This window comes from Alternaria arborescens (assembly GCF_004154835.1).
Source record: "Alternaria arborescens strain FERA 675 chromosome Unknown contig_13, whole genome shotgun sequence".
NCBI lineage: Eukaryota > Fungi > Ascomycota > Dothideomycetes > Pleosporales > Pleosporaceae > Alternaria > Alternaria arborescens.
In genome coordinates, this window is record NW_021167868.1 from 844,815 (window position 1) to 867,991 (window position 23,177).

Sequence of the window (23,177 nt, forward strand, 5' to 3'; positions counted from 1 at the left end):
GGATGCTGCTACATAAACCCCTCTGCCAGCTGGCAGTTGAATACCCCTCCTAAACAAACCTACCGCCTCTGCTCCACTGTCGTGTTGAAAAGACGTGCTGCTCCGCCTCGTTCTCCCCCCACAATCCATACGTGTGCGGACATGGAGATTGAATGCGCTTTTGTGTAATTGACCACAAGAGCCATGTCGCAGGCTCGTTTGCCCAACATTATTGTCTTGTATCGTGCTGGCCAACGTAGAGACGAGTCATCTACAGACCCTTCTTGCCCTTCTTCCTCTCCTCATCTCTCTTCTGGTAGATCATACCAGTGAATGGATCCTCCCACCTGCACGCAATAGAGTATGCAGTGTGGACCAGTGCAGTAAGAAGTATACCAGCTGGTTTTCCGTACCAAATAGCCGTGGCCAGGAAAGACATGGCAGAACCGTGATACATGGGCGAACCCGAGACGTTGAACGGGAATGTCGTCACAGGCTCGTCCATGAGGATGCCGAAGTAATCACCAAGGTAGGTGCCAGTAACACCAAGAGCCCACATCGAGGTCAGGACGAGGGTGTTCCCCGTTAGGAACAGAGGGATCGCGGAGTATTTAATAGCAGGGGAGAGGAGAGTCGGATGGGTGGGCTGATCGGCGAGAGCTTCATTGTAACTGTAGAGACATTGTCAGAGTCTAGGCCGGATAGACGTTGACGTCTCGAGATAGTAGTGGTAGCTTGCACGTACAGGTAGTCTCGAAAGATACCCAGTGAGAAAATGGTTACGGCAAGCGCATAGCACCCAAGTCGAGAGTTACCCCCAAACAGCTTGGTAATGACCTTGTTGTGGTATTCTAAGTCTTGTCAGCTTCCCCAAATCCTGCTATTGCGACTATAGCCGAGCCTTGGAAAGTGGCTGCTGGTCTCCCAACGCCACGACGAGATTGCGTACCTTGCTGCGCAGCGATGCTATACTTCTGTTAACGGTTGTATAAGCTCATGAGCAATGTGACTCACTTCCAGAAAGTAGGGTTGAATACAATGCTTGCAGCAGATACTGTCGTCGCGTTAGTCGTCGCATCCGCAAACAGCGGGGATCTGGGTAGTGGTACTCACTCCACAAACTGGGCTGACTGAAGTCGATGTAAGAAGCCATGGTCGCGAGAAAGTCCAGACGAGTTGCGAGTCTTCAAACGCAAGAACACACAGGTAGGTGAAGCTTTGAATCCACGATACAGAAGGTGTGGGGGATGTGGACAGCTTGCCCAGGTGTCAAGCATGTGCATTCGGCAGTTGCGCCGTTAGCGAGACGTCATAAGCTCCACATGTTCAAGAATCGCGCAAGGGGCGCGTCACGGACGAACGCCTACCGAGCGCATTAAGCTGTCAACTTGTTATGATGTATTATTGTATCGGTTGAACTTTTATTCAAGAAGGATGTTGTAGTTTCCATCTCTACTACGATGTGTTCCACTTCTGCAGCCTTTACTGCGGGGTATACCAAGCCTCGTTATAACGAGAAATCCAAGAAAACAAAAACGCCCCCCCGTCCTACCGTGCATTTCCGGGCCTGTGTTTCGTATCCTTGACAGAATTGCACCCTGATCGGAATGCCAGCATCGTTCGAAATTATACTGATCGTGTCATGTCCGACATATTCAACTTCTATAAGCCGTTGTCGGCGCATGTGAAAGGTCCACCAAAGCCATCGGCCTTGTAGCCGTCAATGATCGACTGGACAGTTGCGTACGTGCCCGCGGTCAAGAACAACAGACCAATAAAGCAAAGTATGATGTTGAAGAAGAACCCAGCATATCCACGGAGTCCACGCGTCTTCCAGAAATCTACACCATACCTCTCCCTGCGAAGTCGAATGTACGCCACGCCCCAGAAGATGAATCCAAAGAACGAGTCGAACAGGGAGCTCATGAGTGAGAGAAGGTCGGAGAAGAAGGGAATGACTTCGGCGATGATGAAGGCGAAAACCCATAGTACAGCAAGAATTACGATCCATGTGACCCAGCCAGCCACGGTGTGGCCGGTCCTGTGTCGGGACTGAGAACCGTAAATGCGGAACAAGACAAAGCGAGCTGTTACTGAGGCGTACAGAACACCAAGGAAGATGATTGTGGGTACCATGAAGGTGAAAGCCACCTTCTTATACACTTCGTTGGAGATGGAGCCAAAGGCCGGGGAGGTCATGTAGTTGGTACCAGTGTAACCGTATACAACGCCTCCGACCAAACTGAAGATGATGACCTCACAAATGGTGACAGCCCAAAGAGCCTTTGGGAAATCTCTTGGTTCCTTCATCTCGGCAATAAAGCTGGGAAGGGTAATCTGACCAATGAAGGTGTAGCTGATGTTCATAAAGGCGCTCATGCCCATCACGAAAGTGGTTCCAGCTGGGGGTACGGCGTAAACTTCGAGTTCGCCCAGGCTTGGGTAGCCTGCAGGTTTGCCGTCGACACCGGAGAATGCTGCTGCAAGGATAACGGAGATGAAAGTGAAGGCGGCGGAGGCAGTCGCTAGAGTAGCCAGGGTGCTAAAGGTTCGTGGGAGGGAAGCCACGAACGAGATGATGGCAGTTATAGCGGCGAATACAATGGTGCAAGTAGCGTGTCCGGTGATGGTATTCCACCACTTGGCGCCAACGAGACAGTGCAGACCCATGATGAAAACGTCTTTAGGAAGAATCAGTACTAGGCTGGAGGTTTTTACAAAGAAGCTGTGGCTTACTGTTGAGGACAAACATGACTGCTGTTGCGTAGAAGGCCCATTTCTGGTTCCAGAAGAGCATCTGACCGATGTCACATACATCGCGAATCTGGGGGTGGCGCATGCAGAATTCCCTGATCAGTTAGCATGGGTAACTAAAGTTTTACTTTTGACAAGACCTACCATGTAGTCAAGGACGTGTAGAGGACGAGACCGGCGATGACAAAAGTCAAGATCAAGCCCGGGACGAGGCCAAGAATGGAGTAGGACCATGGGAAGGACATGATGGCCAGACAGATGTACTCGGAGAACAACAGCGCGGCAGTCTTTTGCCAGCTGCAAGTGCGGTACTTGATAGCATTGTTGGCTTCTAATTCGATCTGCCTGCCGATGGTGATACTGGCGTCGGAGTCGGTGTCGGCGGAAGTAGGTAGGATCCCTCCTGCTGCCTCGGCGTCGTAGCTCTTCTCTTTCTCCAAAGCGACTTTCTCATTACTGTTTTGACTGGTGGAATCGGTAGGTGAAGCCTTGCCACCGAAGATGGATTTCAACGCCATTTTAAGCAACGGATACTCCTCTTGTAGGGAGTGTAATAGAAAGGACAACGAATGGCCGCTTCCGGGAGCATTAATTGCGGGTGCGATGTCCGGAAGGTGTAAAGTCGAAGTGAGTTGACTAAACGATGGAGGAGCCAGGTGCGAAGATCGTTAAATATATTTGCGGGGGCAAGGTGATAGCGGGTACAGGGAGTGTTGCAGTGGAAAGACGTAGGCTAGGGTACACTACTAGCATGGCTAGGCCCAAACTTGCGGGGGTTGGAAGAGGGTTCGGTGAAGGCGAGCAAGGAAGGCGTAAGAGTGGGGACTGTTCTTGCCTATGGCGCGACCGGGCTTCAACGCGACCTATGAAGGCTCGCACAAACACCAGTCGTTCGGCGCGCTATGACCGCGACACTCCCATCTTCTCCCGCTCTCGCGCTATGAAATCTCAGTAAAATCCTCTGGTCTGACGCCGCGAGAGCCGCTCTCTGTAGATTAATCGTATTGTCGACTAGGCTTTAACAAGCCTGAGGTCGCTTTTGTCGCTACCATGCCAACGGCACAGATCTACCTTTTCACTCTCACCCATGCGCAGCATACGCATATCGAAGACCCATTACGTTAATCTTCAACGGCTCTAGATAACTAGACCGATGGCGCGTCACCTTTCCGCGCTCCTGCGCTTCTGTCACACCCACTTCCTACCGCCACACCGTTGTACTGGCTCACAAGTCAGACATCAAGGCTTGATGTCACTGTGGCGCCCGCTAAGCTCAACTGCTAAGCTCCGTATCAAGGCCTCCCAGCACCGGTAAGCTTGGCTTGGCTTGCTTAGCTTACGACATACCGTGGGCGATTTACCACCACCAAGCCTCGCCAATGCCTAGCCACCAATGTCGAATCCTTCGCGTCCTTTGCTTATCTAAACCAGTCACAAACAGCGCGTCACGTTCAAAGTATGGACCGTCTTCGGAATTCCATGGTATATATCCGATTTAGCCAGGAAAACGGCAGTAACCACGGTGTCGGCCGCGTTGTAGGGATGTCTGTCCTGCAGGGTACGGGTCCGCTATCTAGCCAACCATGTCCGCGCTTCCCAATCATCGCACTCCGAAATACCCGTGTTGCAGAATCGTAGATCTTGCTGCACGATTCGCCAGGCAACTGGCAATTCACCGAAGCAGCAAACGCAAAAGTGCACACCAAATTGCGTGATCGTCCTCATATTAGTTCTGGGCGCTGCATGGCTTATGCGCGTTGCTGATCCTGCACTTGGCATTCGGACAGAAAAAAGCAGTCTCGTGTGCATTGATGCTCGCGTGTCACTCCAATACTCACCGGATGGCAGCGTCCGCGTAAAGAAAGGGAGCCAAACGTTGACAGACGCACAGACACAGAAGGACTATACCAGCCGTAGAGTACCTATCACCCTATCACTTCCGCAACAGGTGCTAAAGTCCTTCGAAAGCGATCACCCAATCGATGAACCAACAACAGCTATCTATCTCTACAGGATCTAAAAGCTGGCGGAGTAACTTATCGTCATCATCCGTTCTGTAGTATCCTCTTATCACAGATAGCCGGGCCTTTTCATTTAGATAAGCGCATCTTGCTGAATGTGGTTCCACTGCCCACGGACAGGAAGACATGATACTGACGACTTCTGCATAGATGATCCAACGTACTAATCACTAACATATTCACAAAATAACATTAGGATTTGAAGAAAGACCCCTGACGGCCCGAAACGTGGTGCTAATAGGCTCAATATGCATTCCGAACAGTTTCGTAGTAGAAACAACCCACATGAATGGCGTATATTTCCCCATTCCCTGAGTCCTGTGGAATATAGTTATATGACAGTGATTTCTCTCATACCCTATAACTTCACTGCTAAGATTAAAATACCCGCTGTAACTTCTCAAATTAAGCTATCACCTCCACTACCCCAATTTGTCTGCTGCTGCTGCTGAGTCTGCGTCTGCGTCTGCGTCTGCGCCCTCAAATTTGCCATACTATTCATACCCATTCCCGAACTCGATGTTCGGCTTCCCATGGGTGGCGGTGCGATGGTAAAAGTTCCTGTGCCCATCGGTTTCGCAGGAGGAGGCGCAATACTAAAGGACGAATAAGGAGATTGCGTCCGTGACTGTGAGGAAGGTGGAGCTATAGAAGGGAAGCTCGATAGAGAATTGTTCGTGTTGGTATTCGAAGTGGCCATGTTACTCCAGTTGTTTGATACCATTGACGAGTTACCTGCTTTACTCCAATCGATACCCGAGCTTTGCGTGGTATTGTTGTATGAGGGTGTTGCGGTAGAGGTGGGAGACATTATGTTGTTCATGTTCATAGCTGGTCGGACTTGTTGTTGGGGCTGGGTGAAGGAAGAACTGCCGATACCTGGGTTTACAGCGCTCAGAGCGGGGAAAGAAGAGTTGAGTGTATTTAGTGTGTTGTCCGGTGTTATGGCTCTGCTTTGCGGTTTGGGGGCGCCGAGGTTATTGGTTGGTGGTGGAGAGACGGGGGGTGTGGACCAAGAGAAGGTTGCTGCTGGCGATGCGGTCCTGGATGCTGTTCGGTTGGTAGATGGTCGTGAGGGGAGGATCGTAGAGGATGTAGCGGATGCTGGAGCGTTTGCCCATGGATCTCCACCCAACATATCTGTGCCACCAGAAGATCCTTGTTGTCCTCCACGTACAAGGGCCTCGAAGTCAGTATCTCCGTTTCCGTTGCTGGTGTCGAAGCCATTGGTTGCTGATGGGCCACCGAAGGACATGAACTCATTACGTGTGGTAGCTGTGGAGCCATTCGCGCCCAGTTCTTGCAGCTTACGTGTCTGTTCGTTCTCGACACGGGCAGATGTCGACTTAATAAGGCTCATATACGCTTGGAATTGCTGCAAGTTAAGTAGCGGTCCCAAGCTGAAATTCCACAAGATAGGAAGTACATCCATAGCAAGAAAGTCACTGTCAACTTGGGTGCTGATGGCCTTGAAGACATCCAGTGCGGCCATCTGTACAATAATTAGCATGACGTCTGTAACTTGTTCCTTCTCGTGAACGTACCATGACGGCAGGTTCCTTCGTCTTGATAGCACGAAGCAGCGGTACTATCTTCTCCTGGATGGTATATTTGTCGAGAATCGATACACTGGAGCTCTTGGCCTTGGGTGCTGCTACCATTCCGGTAAGACCATCACCTTGGTCGTCTTGCTGTTCACTTCCTCCTCCACAAAGTGTCTTGAAAGCTTCTAGACCACGAATTTTGATACCCATGCTGCTGGTCTTTGCAAAGATACTAGCTATTACAGGGAAGAGCTCGTTCTTCACAGTCGAGAAGTCTAGAATTGGCAAGACAACAGGTAGCGTACGCAGAGCTGCATCGACGAGCGAGTGGGTAGGAGATTCAAGAGCGTAGTTGATGATTGGGAGTATGTCATCTTTGAACTCCTTGCCACTGGAGTTATCTGCAGCGATCTGCATGTTCTCAAGAAGTACCATAAGTCCCGCTTCCTTGAGACTATCTCTCTCCTGTTGCGGCGCTTTCGTGTTTGTAGCTGCAGCAGTCAGGAATATCTCTCGCAACTTTGGTATCACTTTCTCGGTGAAGGCTCGTTTGCCGGATGGAAGCATAGTAACGATCTTGAAGACATTCTGGAGTATCAAAGTGAGGAGTTCCCGATCTTTCATCTCCTCAAGCAGAGCAGGTAATATCTTCTTGTCTAGTACAGATTTGGGAAACTGATTCAGGATACGCGGTAGACCACGCATGAACTGTGATTTCTCGTTGGGTGTCTTCCCCGGTAGCGAGTCAAGAAAGCGGATTGTGGACACTAGAATGTTGTCAAAGTATGCTGCTTGTTGGAACTCTCGTACGTCCAGTCGCTGCGCTGGTCGCCGTGTTATTAAGCGATCTAGGACACCGTTTGCGAGATCTCGCGGCAATGGTTGTGACGCCATGAAGTTGTTCGTTTTGCTTGGAACTGAGGAGGATGAGGAGAACGCCCGCTTGTATGAAGAAGAACTTCCGTTGAACTCCAACGGGCTCTTATGCGGCGAGTTGTATAGCGCAATTATCAGCATACCTAGACTGAACATGTCCGCAGCAGGGGTTATATTGTTATCCATGACGAAATCGGGCGAAGAGTAGTCTATGTTCAACTGGACGTATCGTGGTAGGCGGGCGTCGTAGTTCAGGACTTCCGAGAGCGAGATGGGCGTTACGGATGTGGGTTTCGTGGAGTTCTCTGGAGGCGTAGAAAAACCCAGGCCTGAGATTTTCCAATCGGACTATCACAACGATCAGCAAGGTGTTTGTAGGGAATGGCTAGTATTGTGGCTGCCTACTTTAGCATTGATGAAGATGGCTTCTGGAGTCAAGTTGGCATGTACCAATCCAGCGCTCTCGTGCAGGAATTCCAAGCCCTTTGCGATTTGTAACAAGCCTTTCTGTATCTCCAGCTCGTCGATCTCAAGTTCGCGTCTCCGCTTCTGGCCATCGGCTTCTTCGATGACATATCGGCTACGACGTCCATTTACACCACCGGCCTTCTCCTGCTCATCTTTTTCTTGAAGCAAACCAGCCAGGGATGCCGTGACGGGCTCTGTCGCGAACATAAGGCCACCACCACGAGTTTCCTCGACAGGTTCAGCCAGTTCTAACACGTTGGGATGCCGTAACCGAGCTAGAGAACTGGCCTCTTTTTTGAGTCTTTCGACGACCTCGTCATGCGCGCGTTTGAGTCCTGAAGCTGCTGAGCGCCCACCGAAGCCTGCGCCAGCTGGTGGTTCCAGTGACTTCTTCTCGAACACAAAGACAGATGCCGCCTTGCCGGTCGACTTCTTCTTTGCGTCGTATATCTTCCATGGTCCAGAATGGGACGTGGGTTGCGGGCTGAGGGTGTAGTTGCTCGAGATGTTGGAAGTGAAGGACTTTAGGGCGTTGGAAAACATGTTGCTGGTGGTCTATTCGCGCGCGCGGCGATTTCGTGGGTGTGAAGCGAGGGCGTCATGGACTGTGATGTCGATGTGAGAAGTGTTGGTATTCGCGTGAGATCTGAGACAGATAGCTGGGGCCGCCGAGGAAATCAAGACACATCAGACACGGTTCCTCTTTCCACGAGACGACTTGCGACAGCCACAGAAGAGTCGCACAATTTCCAGGCTCATTGGCGACGGCGAATACCTAACAGGCAATTGGTAGACAAGGCCAAGTGTTGGGAACCCCACGCGAGCTGTGGAGAAGGATGGTCAGGGCCGCCTCTAGTCTCCCGCCTTGCATGACGTGAGCGCAGCGCAGGCAGTGTAAATACGGCCACCGGCGCCAGACAGGATACCGAGCACGTGAATAACCTCAAATATCCGCATTGGAGATTACCAAGGTGCCAATTGCGCCCTTCGGCGGCCCGTCTGGTGGCTGGTGCAGGGGCGCGATCGGAGGCGACTGTTGGTGACTGTGTCTCGAGGTCCGATACCTACAGGGCGCGGTCAGCTTCGGTCTTGTAGTACAAAATAATTATCGACCTCGAATCCACCACCTGCACCAACTCTCCTTCCCGCCCCACTCTCTCCGCTTGCACTGCATACCTCACAATGCTTCAGCAGCGGTCTTCACGATTGCTCTCGTCCTTGGCCCGTGGTGCCTTTCGTTCGCCTGTAGCACCGCTCAGCGCGTCGCTGCGATGTCGGACCCAGCGGCCATACAGCATTCATGCTGATGTCTCTGTTGGCGAGAAGATACAGGACATCGACCCTACCAAGCTCTCCATCACCAAGACGACCACACCAAAAGACCTCCTGCCGCATGAGGAACTTGTCTTTGGTCGCAACTTCTCTGGTAATAGCCCCAATGGCACCACGACTCATATCTAACCTGCATGTAAGATCATATGCTCTCCCTTGAATGGACAGCAACACAAGGATGGCTACCGGCACGCATCACACCCTACCAGAACCTCAGTCTCGACCCTGCGACATGCGTCTTCCACTATGCATTCGAGTGCTTCGAGGGCATGAAGGCCTACAAGGACAAGAGCGGCAACATTAGGTTGTTCAGGCCGGACAAGAACATGGCTAGGTTGAACAAGTCATCAGCACGAATTGCATTGCCTACATTCGACCCTGATGCTCTGATCGAGCTCATTGGCAAGTTTGTCAAAGAGGACGAGCGCTTTGTTCCCGAGTATGTTCAGTTCCGAGTCTTGTGACCAACGCGTCCTTCTAACCATAGCAGTGCACGAGGCTACTCTCTCTACCTTCGCCCAACCATGATCGGTACACAGCGCACTCTGGGCGTAGGTCCTCCCGCTTCTGCACTACTCTACGTAATCGCTTCGCCTGTCGGCCCGTACTACCCTACCGGTTTCAAGGCCATCTCGCTCGAGGCTACAGACTACGCTGTGCGTGCATGGCCTGGAGGTGTTGGAGACAAGAAACTCGGTGCCAACTACGCGCCTTGCATTGTCCCGCAGATGCAGGCTGCGAGCCGTGGTTTCCATCAGAACCTGTGGTTGTTTGGCGAAGAAGAGTACATTACAGAGGTGGGCACGATGAACTTGTTCGCAGCCATCAAGAACAAGGAGACGGGAAAGCCAGAGTTGCTCACTGCACCTCTTGACGGAACGATTCTTGAGGGAGTGACGCGAGATTCGATCCTCGAACTTGCGCGCGAGCGATTGGTGCCAAAGGGTTGGACCGTAACGGAGCGCAAGTTCACCATGAAGGAGGTGGCCGACGCTGCCAACGAGGGACGCATGATGGAGATCTTTGGTGCAGGTACCGCTGCCATTGTCGCACCGGTGCGAAAGATTAGCTGGAAGGGACAGCTTGTCGACTGCGGACTTGAAGACCACGTCGAAGCCGGCCCTGTGGCACAACAGATGAAGGATTGGATGGAGGCCATTCAGTACGGCGACGAGGACCATCCATGGAGGTATGAGCTTCCCACTCATTAGACAAATGTCCCGCTAACACGACGAAACAGTTACAAGGTGATATGAAAAGCACATGGTCGACATAGTTGCAAGATGCTCTATAGACGAGGTAGATAGGCTCAGCAAGCGGGGAATGTATATAGATATTGAGACGTGACGTTGGTCGGGAAATGACTTGGCAATGGTGATGCTGCGGCAGTGACTCTGCAATGGTGGGGTAGAGGATCAATGCAGCGCGTGCCTGACTACTCTCTACTTGGATGACGTTCTTGGCTAGCTCCCAGCCTCTCGTTACACCGACTCATCAACACAGTGCGCGCACCTCCCGAGCCCCCTCAATTGCCCGCTCAGAGCTGCGCCGCCGCTCGTTGACTTCACCGCCACGCGCCTCCAAGCCACGACCGACGAATTCCCACGATGCTGGCCGGCGCACTCTGCCGCCTGGCAGCTGACGCTCCCAGGACCTCCCCACACGACATGCCGCAGCTTGCCCGCTCCCTCCGCCGCTCTCTCCTCGCCCACAATGCCGCTCGAGTCCCGCATGCCCGCCCTCTCTCACGCGCCTTCGCATCCCTTGTCCGTGCCCGCCGGTCCTATGCTACAACTACGCGCGCTACCGAGCCGACCGAGACAGTGAAGAAGGCCGTCAAGACTGCGGCAGCTAAGAAGCCGGCGCCTAAGAAGACTGCCACGGCCGCAAAGAAGGCAGCCCCCAAGAAGGCTACGGCGACCAAGACTGCGGCGAGCAAAACAGCGAAGAAGCCGGCTGCCAAGAAAGCAACGCCCAAGAAGCGCGTCAAGAAACCTTTGACGGATGAAGAGAAACTACAGGCCAAGATCCGCCAACTGCGCGTCAAGGCACTCAAGGAGCCTGTAAGGCCCCGCGCGTATACGGCTATAAATGCCTTTGTCTCTGAAACGCGCGCTTCAAATTCCAGCTTTACCGAAACTATCGAGGCGTTCAGGAACTTAACTCCTGCTGAGCTTGAGGTAATTCTAATCTGCCTTCACGTTGAGACGCCCATGTGCTAAGTCGTTGCAGCACTGGAACCACATTGCCAACCAACAGAACGCTGCCAGACAAGCCGAGTACAAGGCATTTATCCATTCCTACACTCCCGAACAGATAAAGATTGCAAACAACGCTCGTAGCCAGCTACGGAAGTTGCTTGCGGACAAGCGTAAGCATACCCCTCCATATGCTAAGAAACTTGTGGACGACCGCCAGACCAAGAAGGTGCTTCCTTTCCCCGCCTTTGTGCGAGCCAGGCATGCCAGTGGAGACTACAAGAACATCCCTTCGACGGACGCCATCAAACTCGCTGCTAACGAGTGGAAGAGTCTGAGCGCTGCCGAGAAGCAGGTATGTATCAAGCATCACATGCCCAAGACGCGCACTAATCTGTACAGAAATACCAGGATGAGTGGGTAGCTCAGAGGGATGCTGCTGCAGCTGCATAAAGCTGTTTCAACATTACGCTGGCGATGACTACCTTCAACCTAAGTGTAATGATGCAATATTTTCTTTCACTTGTTCACCTGGAGCCATACCGATTCCCTTTGTTAGTCATGATACAAGTCTCAATGATACCGTGTTTGTCCAGTCTGGATATTGGACTTCACTTTGCGTTCTTCTGGTTGAAGGCTGTCAATTCATGGCTGGGAATGGTGACACATCCATACGAAGACATGTTTATGTAGGTTCTTCGCGATACTGTAGTGCTTCCTCCGCAATTGTACCAATTCCTTTCCTTGGAAAAATCGCAAGTGTTGGGTCCGCCTGTGAACTGCTCTATGCTCATGGTTGCACCAGAAGTAACATTGCGCACCAATCAATTAGCGTGCTTTCCTTATCTCTCCACACCCCAGCCAAGCCTAGCAATCTACTCATCTCACAAGCATCTTCCCCAGGATGTTCCAGTAGAACCTTTTCCGCGGTAGATAAGCTTGCGTTTTAGATATGCTTACATGCGTCATTGGGCAAGCCACGTTGATTTCGATATGTACCTTGAGTACGCTACATCATGCTGCCTTGAACCACCATCCTTGACCTCAGTCCTGGACGACTAGACATGGCATCTGATCAAGAGAACGGACACGAGCGTACACCTCTACTCCACCAGAGCCGATTATCACAGCTCCAACACGCGCAAGATGAGGAGGCTTCATCGGTCATCGCGTCCACTGTAACAAAGGAAGAACAGCAGTTAGCAGGTAGTACGGTTGGAGAACGATTACCATACAACGATTATACTACAATCGACTGGTTACACGATTTGGTACTGGCATCTTCCATTCACCAAAACCGCAGAAGTATGCTGATGTGAAAAACAGGTAAAAGACTCGTACCGCTTTCGTCACATCCAATCCCGACGCGGTATCCGCTACAAGGCTCTGGCTCTCTTCGACGCCTGCTCAGGATGGATCGCTGTCATTATCATCGGCACACTTACTGCGTGCGTTGCTTTTCTTGTCGACATCGCCGTGGCTACTGTTTCGGACTGGAAAGTCGGATATTGCTCTGGCCATGGATTCCGGAACCGCGAAGCTTGCTGTTCTCAGAGGAAAGCAAGGGCCCTTTTTCGTACGAGTAATGTTGATGAATGTGAGAATTGGCATGAATGGACAGACGACTATGCGTCTGGTTTCGCCATCTACCTGGCTATGGCATTGGTTTTCGGTATCATCAGTTCAGGCGCGACTATGTTGACCAAGACTGCACTTCCATCTGCTTCAGACACGCCAGGCTCGACCACAAAATCCAATGGCCATGACAACGATATCCCAGTAACCCCCACAACAGCTCCCAGCGGCAAAGTTATGTACATGGCCTCCGGATCCGGCATCCCTGAAATAAAAACAATCCTATCCGGTTTTTCTATCCCATCCTTTCTCTCCCTCCGCGTTCTCACCGTCAAAGCCTTCGGCGCTATCTTTGCCGTATCGACTGGTATGTGTCTAGGAAAAGAAGGTCCCTTTGTCCACATCTCTACCTGTGTGGGTTACTTAGTCGGCCGGTTGATTCCAAAATACCGGGACAACGGACGTAAGATGCGAGAATTGCTCAGTGCAGCCTGCAGTTCTGGCCTTTCGGTTGCCTTTGGCGCACCGATTGGCGGAGTGCTTTTCTCCTACGAGGAAATATCGACGTATTTCCCAAGGAAGGTGCTGTGGAGAGCATTTTTATGTAGTCTTACGGCGGCTATGGTACTCAAAGAACTCAATCCTACGGGAACGGGTAAATTAGTTCTTTTTGAGTCCAATTTCGGGACTGAGTATCAGGCTATTCACTACCTCGTTTTCGTGTTGCTGGGCGTAGCGGGTGGTGTTTTTGGTGGTCTCTTCTGCAAGTTCAACTTCCTGTGGTCGAAGTGGTTTAGAAGCTTTGGGCTTATCAAACGGTATCCTGTGCTAGAGGTTGCATTGGTCGTGTTTGCGACTGCGCTTCTTCAGTACCCTAACCCACTAACGAGGGAACCCGGAGATGTCATCATCAAAAATCTGCTTGTGGATTGCGGTGATGACGCTTCAAGGGCGTCTTGGGTCTGTCGGAATGAAAGTACTGATATAGTGGGAGATGGAAAGACGAATTGGAAGTTTGTGGCTTGGCTAACGTACGGTACTCTTGCCAAACTCGTTCTAACTACCATAACGTTCGGCACCAAAGTTCCCTCTGGCGTCATCATCCCCGCGCTGGATGCTGGGGCTTTTTTCGGGCGGCTAGTTGGTCAAACAATCGGTTCGATAAGCCCAGGTATCTTCGCCATGGTTGGCGCTGCCGCATTTCTGGCTGGAGTATCACGTATGACGATTTCACTTGCTGTTATCGTAAGTGTTCCCATTACTCCCTCTTTCTCTTCCCGCCCTCTATTAACACTATGATAGATGTTTGAACTAACCGGCCAACTTTCCTACACTGTTCCCTCCATGCTCGCCATCCTAGTCGCAAAATGGACTGCAGACGCCATCTCAACAGAAGGTGTATATGATCTCGCTCAAACACTTCTTTCCCACCCCTTCTTAGACCCAGATGTCGCTCTATCAATCGTCCGGCAACACAAAGCTTGCGTCGAGGCCCTTATTCCGCCTCAACGCACCATGTCCGATATTACTGTCTTGGTTCCTGCCAGCAACAAAGTAGCGTTGGACTTGCTCAAAGAAAAGCTACATGCGCTGAGGGAGAGGGGACTTATGGATGCGGGTCTCGTTCTTGTGCAGAGGAACAGCGGTGGTGAGGGTGTGGAAGTGTTGCAGGGTTACATTTCACAGTCGGAGCTGGAATTTGGGTTGACGAAACTTGTCCCCAGTGCGCTCGTGTCGACCCAAGAGGACGTCCAGGTTAGATTATTGGGCCAGGAGATTGACGATCCAACAAGTCCAACAAGCTTGGAGATGGATCTAACGCCCTTTGTGGACCGAACGCCACTGACTATCTGTGCGAAAGCGCCCTTGGAGTATGCCGTCGAGATGTTTGCCAAGCTAGGATTGAGATACCTGATGGTCACCGAGGAAGGAACGGGACGACTGGTGGGCGTAGTGATTAAGAAACGACTAGTAGGGTACCTTGAACATTTGAGAGAACACGGAAAGAAAGACAGGTGAGGTAGACACAGCCATCAGCAGGCAAACAAAATGCACCAAGTTTGTGGACAATATTTGATTATAGCATCTTTTCGCTAACAAGAAGTTGAGTCGCTTGTCATGCTTGTCAAGCCATGACCGAATCGCTCAAAGTACGAATTGAATTACAACGTTGTGTCCACGCGTGAAAGTTTCCAACAGCCAAGCCCAGCAGGTCAACGGCCGTGACCAGCTTATTCCTCAGCCTCAAGAGGAGCCTCCTCGTCGTACTCGTCCTCACCCTCGGAGACGGAAGCCTCCTGGTATTGCTGGTACTCGGAAACCAAGTCGTTCATGTTGGACTCAGCCTCAGTGAACTCCATCTCGTCCATACCCTCACCAGTGTACCAGTGCAAGAAAGCCTTGCGCCTGAACATGGCAGTGAACTGGTCGCCGACACGCTTGAACAGCTCCTGGATGGAGGTGGAGTTACCGACGAAGGTAGAGGACATCTTCAGGCCGCGGGGAGGGATGGAGCAGAGGGCGGTCTGGACGTTGTTGGGGATCCACTCAACGAAGTATGAGGAGTTCTTGTTCTGGACGTTGCGCATCTGGTCCTCGACCTCCTTCATGGAGACCTTACCACGGAAGTAGGCAGAGCAGGTCAGGTAGCGACCGTTGCGGAAATCGGAAGCAGCCATCATGTTCTTGGGGTCGAACATCTGCTGGGTGAGCTCGGGAACGGTGACGGCGCGGAAGGAGTGGGCACCGCGGCTGGTGAGGGGAGCGAATCCGACCATGAAGAAGTGGAGACGGGGGAAGGGAACCATGTTGACGGCCAACTTCCTCAGGTCAGAGTTGAGCTGACCGGGGAAACGCAGGCAGGTAGTGACACCCGACATGACGGCGGAAACGAGGTGGTTCAGGTCGCCGTAGGAGGGGTTGTTCAGCTTGAGAGTCCTCATGCAGATGTCGTAGAGAGCCTCGTTGTCAATGCAGAAGGTCTCGTCTGAGTTCTCAACCAGCTGGTGGATGGAGAGTGTGGCGTTGTAGGGCTCGACGACGGTGTCGGAGACCTTGGGGGAAGGCACAACGGAGTAGGTGGCCATCATGCGGTCGGGGAACTCCTCACGGATCTTGGAGATGAGAAGCGTACCCATACCGGCACCAGTACCACCTCCGAGGGAGTGGGTGATCTGGAAACCCTGGAGGCAGTCGCAGCCCTCGGCCTCGCGGCGCACGACATCGAGGACCTGGTCGACCAGCTCGGCACCCTCGGTGTAATGACCCTTTGCCCAGTTGTTACCAGCACCAGACTGGCCGAAGACGAAGTTGTCGGGGCGGAACAGCTGGCCGAAGGGACCAGCGCGGACGGCATCCATGGTACCGGGCTCGAGATCGACGAGGACGGCACGGGGCACGAACTTGTTGTTGGACGCCTGCTATAGATCAGTATTGGCCTTTTATCTGCCGTATGGAATATCGAGTGACGTACTTCGTTGAAGTAGACGTTCATGCGCTCCAACTGGAGGTCTGAAGTGCCGTTGTAGACACCAGAGCCGTCGAGGCCATGCTCGCCGGAGATGGTCTGCCAAAAGGCAGCACCGATTTGGTTACCCTGAAAACACTATTAGCTGTCGTCTGGATGTTTGAGGAGAGAAGAGCTTACGCATTGACCGGTCTGGAGGTGAACCTGTTGCACAGAAGAGTTGTTAGCTGTTGTTCTCTGTTGTTCGCGCTTGTCCCTGAATGATATCTAGGCGCGGGGCAGGACGCGCCACAGGGACGTTTGACTCCAGGCGATACATACAATCTCACGCATGTTGGCGGTTGGGGGATGAGGTTAATGGGAAGTGCTGAGGAGAAAGTGCGGCGAGCTGGGTTATGGCTGGTCGACGGTGCTGGTGGTGCTGGTGTGGAGAGCAAGAGGAGCAGAAGCGGTGAGTGCGTTAAAGATCTCTGTGGGTCGTCTGCACGGGCCCGTCGGCGCTAAGGCTATTTACTAACAACGCGCGCGACCAAAGCTGGTGCCTGTTCGACAGGAAGAGCTAGTCATGGAGATATACCGCACTAGCATGGCACAAATGTTGGCATTGAGTGTTTCCATCAGATGCTTCTATTGCTTTGCGATATGCTGTGGTAGTCGTTGCTTCTTCTTGTGCTATGGCTACCACTGAAGGCAGCTGCCCAGGTGTTCCTTCCATCCCGGCTAACCCCTGTAAAATTCTACTCTCTGCATGCTCGAAGCAGCGGAATACCACACAACGCTGATCTTGCAAGCACATGCATAAAACCCCATAGCATACATGATTCACCGTCACCGCTTACAGCTCCTTCTTCGTAGAGCCATTCACATGACCTCTATTCAACGCTTCTTGTCGCTTAATAACCTGCGGCATCGTCCAGAAGTTGGGCCAGTCCAGCTCGTACTCGTCTTGTCTGTAGTTAAGGCAATGTCGAAGCCACACACCCCACACGATGTAGTAGTAGGCTCCGGTTCCCGTCATGAGATGCCTAATGTGATAAGCTTTCGTCGTCTCGCGGATACGTGCAGTACTCACCACCACCCATGACCCTCCAGTACGAAGCCCCAGGGCATACCAATCTCCCTCCTCCACTTGATCAACTTCGAGCAGTACTCGTTATCGAGACTCCAGACTGCGAAACCACCCAAGAAGATGCTTAGACCAAATGTAATCATCTTCCACATGGTACTGAGAATCTCCTGGTCCCGCACGTCCTCCCTTTCTTGAACCGCCTTCACACCTCTATGCGGACGCGGGTTCGCAGCTTCCCTCTCCTTGGACCGGAAGCGCGGGCGGATATTCACCTCCATTACATAAATGGCCCGAAACAGCACGATTGCTGTGAGGAGCGCGTAGGCGTTTTGATGGAAGGTTGGATCCTGGAGGTAATGGTAATATAGCGTAATGAAGACGGCGAGAGACACCAGTCCAACCGCAAGAACAGTAGAGTAAAGCCGTGACTTTCCATACGAAAATGTTGCAAAATTCATCAAACACGTTGTGTAGATCATCGAGAGCTCATCTACAAGCTGCATGGGATCTAGGACGTATCAGATACTGCATGTTGAAGACTTGTTCAGCGGCAAACATACATTTCAGTGTCGCGTGAAAGAGGAAGCTTCCAGTCCCAACGAGCAAGTAGCCAATGAATGCCACGAGGAAAACTGTGTCATGTCCATTCTTTAAGCAGTTGCGTATACCTTTGGCTGCCAGGTACATGAACAGAAGATTCGTGAGTGTGTTGATAATTTCTGCCGAGTACTGTGTCACTACATAGTTCTTCTCAGCGTTAGCCGCTGCCTTCGCAATAGGGCGATTTTGCTAGCAAACCTCTTCACACCAGTCGAGGGTAGATGTGACTGGAGAGAACCATCCATCCTGTTCGGGCGGATACGGTATCGAAGGTAGACGAGAAAGGAACGCAGCCATTCTGTCTCTACTCAAACTGTAAAGCGGAAAGGGAAACAAGACGAAGACAGGGAATTGCAGATGTTCGAACACGATATCAAGCTTGTACCTAGTTCCGGACTTTGCGGAAGGAAAGACTGGAGAGCGACAATCAGCGCAAAGAAAGGTCCATGCTTTAGCGACAGGCTGTCACAGCTGTCACCTACCGCGCCACGCACCCCAAGGGTGCACCTGCGAAAGGGCAGCCCCAGTGCAGTTACTGCGACTATTGAACTACACGTCTAGCACACGGGGGGAACGGTTTGCCAGCAGCGGCGGTTCTGTTTTCGGTGTAAATCTGCTAGCCAATCACGTCCTCTCAGGGTCCCTCACAACTGCCGAACCGAGAAAGCTTGAGAGCGCAGCGCAGCTGGCCACTCTTACGAGACGTGCGAGCATCTTCAGCTTTCGAGAGGAATCCCGCCACCATGTCCATGTCAAACGAGGCTTTGCAGAAGGTGCGTGATAATGGCGCATGGTTGAAATCGAGGAAAGAGCTTGGGTTCTGATAACGAAAATCTAGGTCCTGCAAGAGATCAGTCAAAAGAAGGCCTTCGCTGAGCAACAACTCGTCATCGTCAAACAACAAAAAGCCGCCAGGACACGAGAGGGCCGTATGCTTCAGCTTACCTCGTCAGAGGTCTCGTCATTGCCTGCGCAGACCAAGGTGTACGAGGGTGTTGGAAAGATGTAAGTTATTCGCCTCGCAATTGCGGGGGAGGCAAGAGATTCACTGAAGAGACTGACTCGTGATGAATAGGTTTGTCTGTACGCCTATCCCTGATGTACAGAAGAGACTCGAGAGTGAGAGTGAGGCATTGAACAAGGAGATGTCCAACTTGGATAAGAAGGAGGATTATCTAGAGAAGACGTACACGAACAGCAAGAACAGCCTCGAGCAGGTGCTCAAGGGCGCTGCTTGAATATGCTACGTGTACTTTGGTATAGGGGATGAACGAACATGAGAGTACGAGGGAGTTTCATGAGCTAGAAAGAACATATTAGCAGTTCTGCTATTACTGCTGAGCACCAAGTACCATTGTTCGAGCCGCTATGGGATAGATGCTAGCAGAAGACCATGCGTAGTTCAATGGCAGGTTGGACGGCTGTCCTGAGTCTTCCATGCTGATCACAGTACATCAAATATCAAGAATCAAGACACTGGAGGACTGCCCAAATAATGCAGTGTCATGTAGAATATTGTATCTTTGTCATTTTTGATAAGCTTGTGCTATTTGAAGACATTCATCGCATTCTGACGAGCATCTCTTCAACACCCTCCAAGCACTTCCTCACCTCCTCTGCCGCCCTCGCAACATACGCTCCGTCAACAACCCTATGATCAGCACTCCAGCTAAACACACACTCCTCCCTCTTGATCAGCTCATCATTGTGCCCAAAGGCTGGCACTACCCTCGCTTTCCCGATACCTAAAATACCAACCTGTGGTCCCACGATGACAGGTGCCACAGTGCCACCGCCTATGCTACCAATATTACTGACTGTGAAAGTTGCGCCAGTGAGATCAGCAGACGAGAGCTTGCCAGCGCGTGCCAGGGAGCTGAGGCGTTGAATTTCCTGGGCTAGCGAGGCGATACTGTGGTTTTGTACATTCTTAATGACGGGTACGAGCAGCCCAGCAGGTGAGTCTACTGCTACACCGATGTTGTGGCTTCCCTTGAGCACAATCTGTGGCTTGTTCGGGTTCGTATTTGTATCCAAGTGCGAGTTGAGTAACGGGAATCGTTGAAGCGTGAGCGACACGGCCTTGATAATGATCGGCAGCGGTGTTATCCGCTCTGGCTTCTCACGGCCTGCATTATACTTTTTGCGCAGGGACGTCAATGAGCTGAAGTCTATCGCATCGGTGTACAGGAAGTGAGGAATGGATAGAGATTTGGTCATCTGTTTGAACATGCCAGACTGAACTGGGGTCAATGGCTTGACTTGATCCTCCATTTGTTGCGTGGGAGCGGGCGCTGGTATTGAACTTGTCGATGGTACGGTTGTCGCTTGCTTCATTGCTTCGATATGCCGTTGTACATCGTCTTTAAGTACGCGTCCTTCCCTTCCTGTACCCTCTATGTCCTCAATCTTTAGCTTGTGTTCTTTGACCATGTGTCTTACTGCTGGCGTGGCGAGCGATGCATGTTTTCCCGGTTGTCTTTGTGTTGTCGATGGTTCAGATGGTAGAGTGGTGCTTTGATCTGAGAGAGCCAGATCGCCAGTCGCAGCTTTGGTATCGTTCCTCCCAAGCTCAATCTCCTGCTCTTCTGGCTTTGCATGCTCAAGCGTACTCTGGTCTGTTTTGGTACCTCCGCCCCCAGTAAGCAGGACCTCGTCGTCTTGTTTGCCTGATCCTCCGTTGAGTAGGGCTTCGTCGGCTGCGGAGATCTCGCTTTGAATGTCGATGTCTACCAAAGGCTTCTGCTGTCAGCTCGTCATCTGCAAGAATCTCCAAGTGTACGCTTACCTTTCCAACCTTAGCCATGTCATCCGCTTCATAGTACAGCTTCTTGATAACGCCATCGAACCGCGAGGTGATCTGGCTGCGATTAGCCAACGTCATCTTTGTATCTCAAATGACATATACCTCGACAGATGCTTTATCCGATTGTACCTCGCAGATCGGGTCGAATTGCTCCACGCGCGCGCCGGGCTGTACGAACCATTGGATAACCTGGCATTCGGTAATACCTATGCACAGCATGATTAGCCTGCACCGCCGATACCTCTCATTCGCCTACTGACCTTCTCCAATATCTGCCAGCAGGTACGGTTTGACTACCAATAGTCGTCTCGTCCCCCGGAACCCTCTTCTTTGCTCTTGTATGCGAGTGTTTGCATTCCTCGGTACGGTAATTGACGCGCGATGGACAAGGTTTGATCGTGAGAATACGCGGGATGCTTCTCGGCTTGCGAAGGACTTCATGGTGGGCGTAATATGTTTGCAGATTCTTTGTGTGAAAGAAACATATTCATGTACTGCCGCCGAGGTGTGATATTGTGAAGTACTAAAGCCGACAGTTACCGCAGCCGATGACACAAGTGGAAGCTGGGGTAAGCCGCTAGAGGTTTTCCGGTATAGCGGATCGCGGGTTAAGGAAACAGGGGTCTGTTTTCACAATCCCGTGGGTACAACGGCATCCTAGTGTCATGCCAGAAAATCACACGATGTTGTTACAGATGTGTCCGAATATAAAAATCTATGCCATCGGGTATTTTCTTCTCTGCTTTACGACTCTCCAACGACGAGGCAATAGTGCTTGTGCCGTGATGATACAGGTGCACCATGATAGCTAGAGTCATTCTAGTGTTCAATGACTTCATTGGCGTTACGACATATGAAGCAGAAAACATCAAGAAGCAGCTAGTGAAAGCTTTGTTTTCATGCGATTGAGAGGCTTCTCGACACAAAGCAAGACGAAAAGAAGCTCATACCAGTCCACCCTTCCAGATACCTCGAAGCTTATTTTTCGTGAATTGTATCCTCGTAGGATAGAATGTACCCTGAAGACTTGCATAGTAATCTGCGCTGCAACTCTGTTTAGGAAACAACGATGTGTATCTTTGAGATAGGTTTTTGGATTCAGAGGATCGCTCAGCAAACAAGCTTCTTCGTACGGACATACAATACTATGCCACCGCTGGCCCCCGTCCGATCCATAATCTAAAGCTACGGAATGGGCCTCTCCTCTTGTCTGTATTATCGTATTGGAATCCAGGACCCAACGTAAGCTGATTTGTGTTAAAGTACAGCCAACCGTCCAAGATGGCCATGGAATCGGCATGTTGAATCATCGCGTTCCTCACCAACGTCTTCACCACGTAGTCCTCTGGTGGGATAAGACCGGACCCCCCAGTTAAGTTACCATTGACTGTCATATTGGTTTCACTTTCTAGTGTGTCGACATAGTATATAGCGTTCTGTTCGCTCGCTGCGATATACACTCGGCCTCGGTCGTCAGCGGTGAAGCCAGCTTGTTCTGAACCACATTGACCCGGGTCTTGCACGGCAGCAAGGACCTCTTCGTCTGTGAGATTCTGGTTGACAAGAATCTCCTGAGAGATGTAGTAGAAGCGCCGGGAAGCCAGGACGCCCCAATAGAAGTTGCCAGATGCTATGATATGGTCAGCAATATGAGCGTACATTAGCTTAACATCACCTACCCAACGCGATGCCATCGGCGGCCGTAGTGAGATGACTCTTTTGAGTGCCGTTCCAAGTGTATATGAGCTCGCCGCCATATGACCCAACATAGTTCTCGTCTGCCCGGACAACGCTCCTGTTGAACAGTCTGCGTACTGCACTGCCATTTTCGAGATCCACTGCCAATAATGAGCTATTCTTGCTAGCATCTGTAACAAAAGCATACCCGTCTCTTCCACCTGCAGTCGTGTTGACACGCATATCGTTCATATTCATCCTATGCGACAAAAGATCTTGGGGAATCACATAGGTCCGGAGGTGCTCTCCCGTCGTCTCGTTGAAGCTCATCAGTTTTGCGCCTCCAAATAGCGCATTTGTGTCTGGGCTAGCGTTAGCTGGAATCCCGCTATCCACCACCCACAGCCTTCCCCGGTTGTCTAGAACGATGTTTTGGACATTGATGAAGCAGGTTCTGGGATCTTGACCAACAGTACAGTTCTGCATGCCTGCATTGGGCCATGGTACCTCGTCATTGTAAGACGTGCAAAGCACCACGTTATTTGGTGTTTGTCCAGAGTTGCGAGGATAAGTTAGGTAGAGGTTATGAGAGGAGTCGACAGCTAGGCCCGTGGAAGGCTTTTGAGAATCGTGAATAGGTTCTAGGGATGATCCCACAAGTGTAAAGTCCTGGGGGTAGGCGCCGATGGTGTATCCAGGGTCGAAAGGACGATAAACATCTGATGGTGTCTCAAAGTAGCTTGACCCCAATGACTTGGGAACAATCCCCAGTATACCAAGGACAATGAACCTCATTCTGGAGGATATAGAGG

At 51.5% G+C, this 23,177-nt stretch overlaps 11 protein-coding genes across 11 annotated transcripts; 4 read left to right on the forward strand and 7 right to left on the reverse strand.

The window, feature by feature from the left end:
- Positions 1–250: 250 nt before the first annotated feature.
- Positions 251–1,132, reverse strand: AA0111_g6430 (hypothetical protein; the record flags this gene model as incomplete). Its single annotated transcript, XM_028652652.1, has 5 exons — positions 251–650; positions 725–830; positions 929–945; positions 994–1,033; positions 1,093–1,132. The coding sequence occupies 5 exons, from the start codon at positions 1,130–1,132 to the stop codon at positions 251–253; spliced, it is 603 nt and encodes a 200-aa protein (XP_028506237.1).
- A 509-nt stretch (positions 1,133–1,641) lies between these two features.
- On the reverse strand, positions 1,642–3,251 carry AA0111_g6431 (hypothetical protein; the record flags this gene model as incomplete). Its single annotated transcript, XM_028652653.1, has 3 exons — positions 1,642–2,660; positions 2,716–2,828; positions 2,878–3,251. The coding sequence occupies 3 exons, from the start codon at positions 3,249–3,251 to the stop codon at positions 1,642–1,644; spliced, it is 1,506 nt and encodes a 501-aa protein (XP_028506236.1).
- A 1,903-nt stretch (positions 3,252–5,154) lies between these two features.
- AA0111_g6432 (hypothetical protein) lies at positions 5,155–8,185 on the reverse strand (the record flags this gene model as incomplete). The annotated part of the gene is made up of 3 exons (XM_028652654.1): positions 5,155–6,246; positions 6,299–7,522; positions 7,580–8,185. 3 exons carry the CDS (start codon positions 8,183–8,185, stop codon positions 5,155–5,157), a joined length of 2,922 nt encoding a protein of 973 aa, XP_028506239.1.
- A 639-nt stretch (positions 8,186–8,824) lies between these two features.
- Positions 8,825–10,230, forward strand: AA0111_g6433 (Branched-chain-amino-acid aminotransferase, cytosolic; the record flags this gene model as incomplete). The annotated part of the gene is made up of 4 exons (XM_028652655.1): positions 8,825–9,068; positions 9,116–9,413; positions 9,465–10,163; positions 10,215–10,230. The coding sequence occupies 4 exons, from the start codon at positions 8,825–8,827 to the stop codon at positions 10,228–10,230; spliced, it is 1,257 nt and encodes a 418-aa protein (XP_028506238.1).
- A 351-nt stretch (positions 10,231–10,581) lies between these two features.
- On the forward strand, positions 10,582–11,625 carry AA0111_g6434 (hypothetical protein; the record flags this gene model as incomplete). Its single annotated transcript, XM_028652656.1, has 3 exons — positions 10,582–11,154; positions 11,207–11,527; positions 11,575–11,625. 3 exons carry the CDS (start codon positions 10,582–10,584, stop codon positions 11,623–11,625), a joined length of 945 nt encoding a protein of 314 aa, XP_028506241.1.
- Positions 11,626–12,236: 611 nt separating this feature from the next.
- On the forward strand, positions 12,237–14,766 carry AA0111_g6435 (H(+)/Cl(-) exchange transporter 5; the record flags this gene model as incomplete). The annotated part of the gene is made up of 3 exons (XM_028652657.1): positions 12,237–12,443; positions 12,499–13,992; positions 14,050–14,766. The coding sequence occupies 3 exons, from the start codon at positions 12,237–12,239 to the stop codon at positions 14,764–14,766; spliced, it is 2,418 nt and encodes an 805-aa protein (XP_028506240.1).
- Positions 14,767–14,978: 212 nt separating this feature from the next.
- Positions 14,979–16,546, reverse strand: AA0111_g6436 (Tubulin beta chain; the record flags this gene model as incomplete). Its single annotated transcript, XM_028652658.1, has 4 exons — positions 14,979–16,163; positions 16,220–16,342; positions 16,394–16,480; positions 16,535–16,546. 4 exons carry the CDS (start codon positions 16,544–16,546, stop codon positions 14,979–14,981), a joined length of 1,407 nt encoding a protein of 468 aa, XP_028506243.1.
- Positions 16,547–17,048: 502 nt separating this feature from the next.
- On the reverse strand, positions 17,049–18,179 carry AA0111_g6437 (hypothetical protein; the record flags this gene model as incomplete). The annotated part of the gene is made up of 4 exons (XM_028652659.1): positions 17,049–17,238; positions 17,286–17,790; positions 17,843–18,029; positions 18,081–18,179. 4 exons carry the CDS (start codon positions 18,177–18,179, stop codon positions 17,049–17,051), a joined length of 981 nt encoding a protein of 326 aa, XP_028506242.1.
- A 446-nt stretch (positions 18,180–18,625) lies between these two features.
- Positions 18,626–19,120, forward strand: AA0111_g6438 (hypothetical protein; the record flags this gene model as incomplete). The annotated part of the gene is made up of 3 exons (XM_028652660.1): positions 18,626–18,655; positions 18,721–18,887; positions 18,958–19,120. The coding sequence occupies 3 exons, from the start codon at positions 18,626–18,628 to the stop codon at positions 19,118–19,120; spliced, it is 360 nt and encodes a 119-aa protein (XP_028506005.1).
- Positions 19,121–19,442: 322 nt separating this feature from the next.
- Positions 19,443–21,129, reverse strand: AA0111_g6439 (hypothetical protein; the record flags this gene model as incomplete). The annotated part of the gene is made up of 4 exons (XM_028652661.1): positions 19,443–20,621; positions 20,671–20,742; positions 20,791–20,894; positions 20,949–21,129. 4 exons carry the CDS (start codon positions 21,127–21,129, stop codon positions 19,443–19,445), a joined length of 1,536 nt encoding a protein of 511 aa, XP_028506004.1.
- A 704-nt stretch (positions 21,130–21,833) lies between these two features.
- Positions 21,834–23,160, reverse strand: AA0111_g6440 (hypothetical protein; the record flags this gene model as incomplete). Its single annotated transcript, XM_028652663.1, has 2 exons — positions 21,834–22,318; positions 22,368–23,160. 2 exons carry the CDS (start codon positions 23,158–23,160, stop codon positions 21,834–21,836), a joined length of 1,278 nt encoding a protein of 425 aa, XP_028506205.1.
- Between the last annotated feature and the right edge of the window lie 17 nt (positions 23,161–23,177).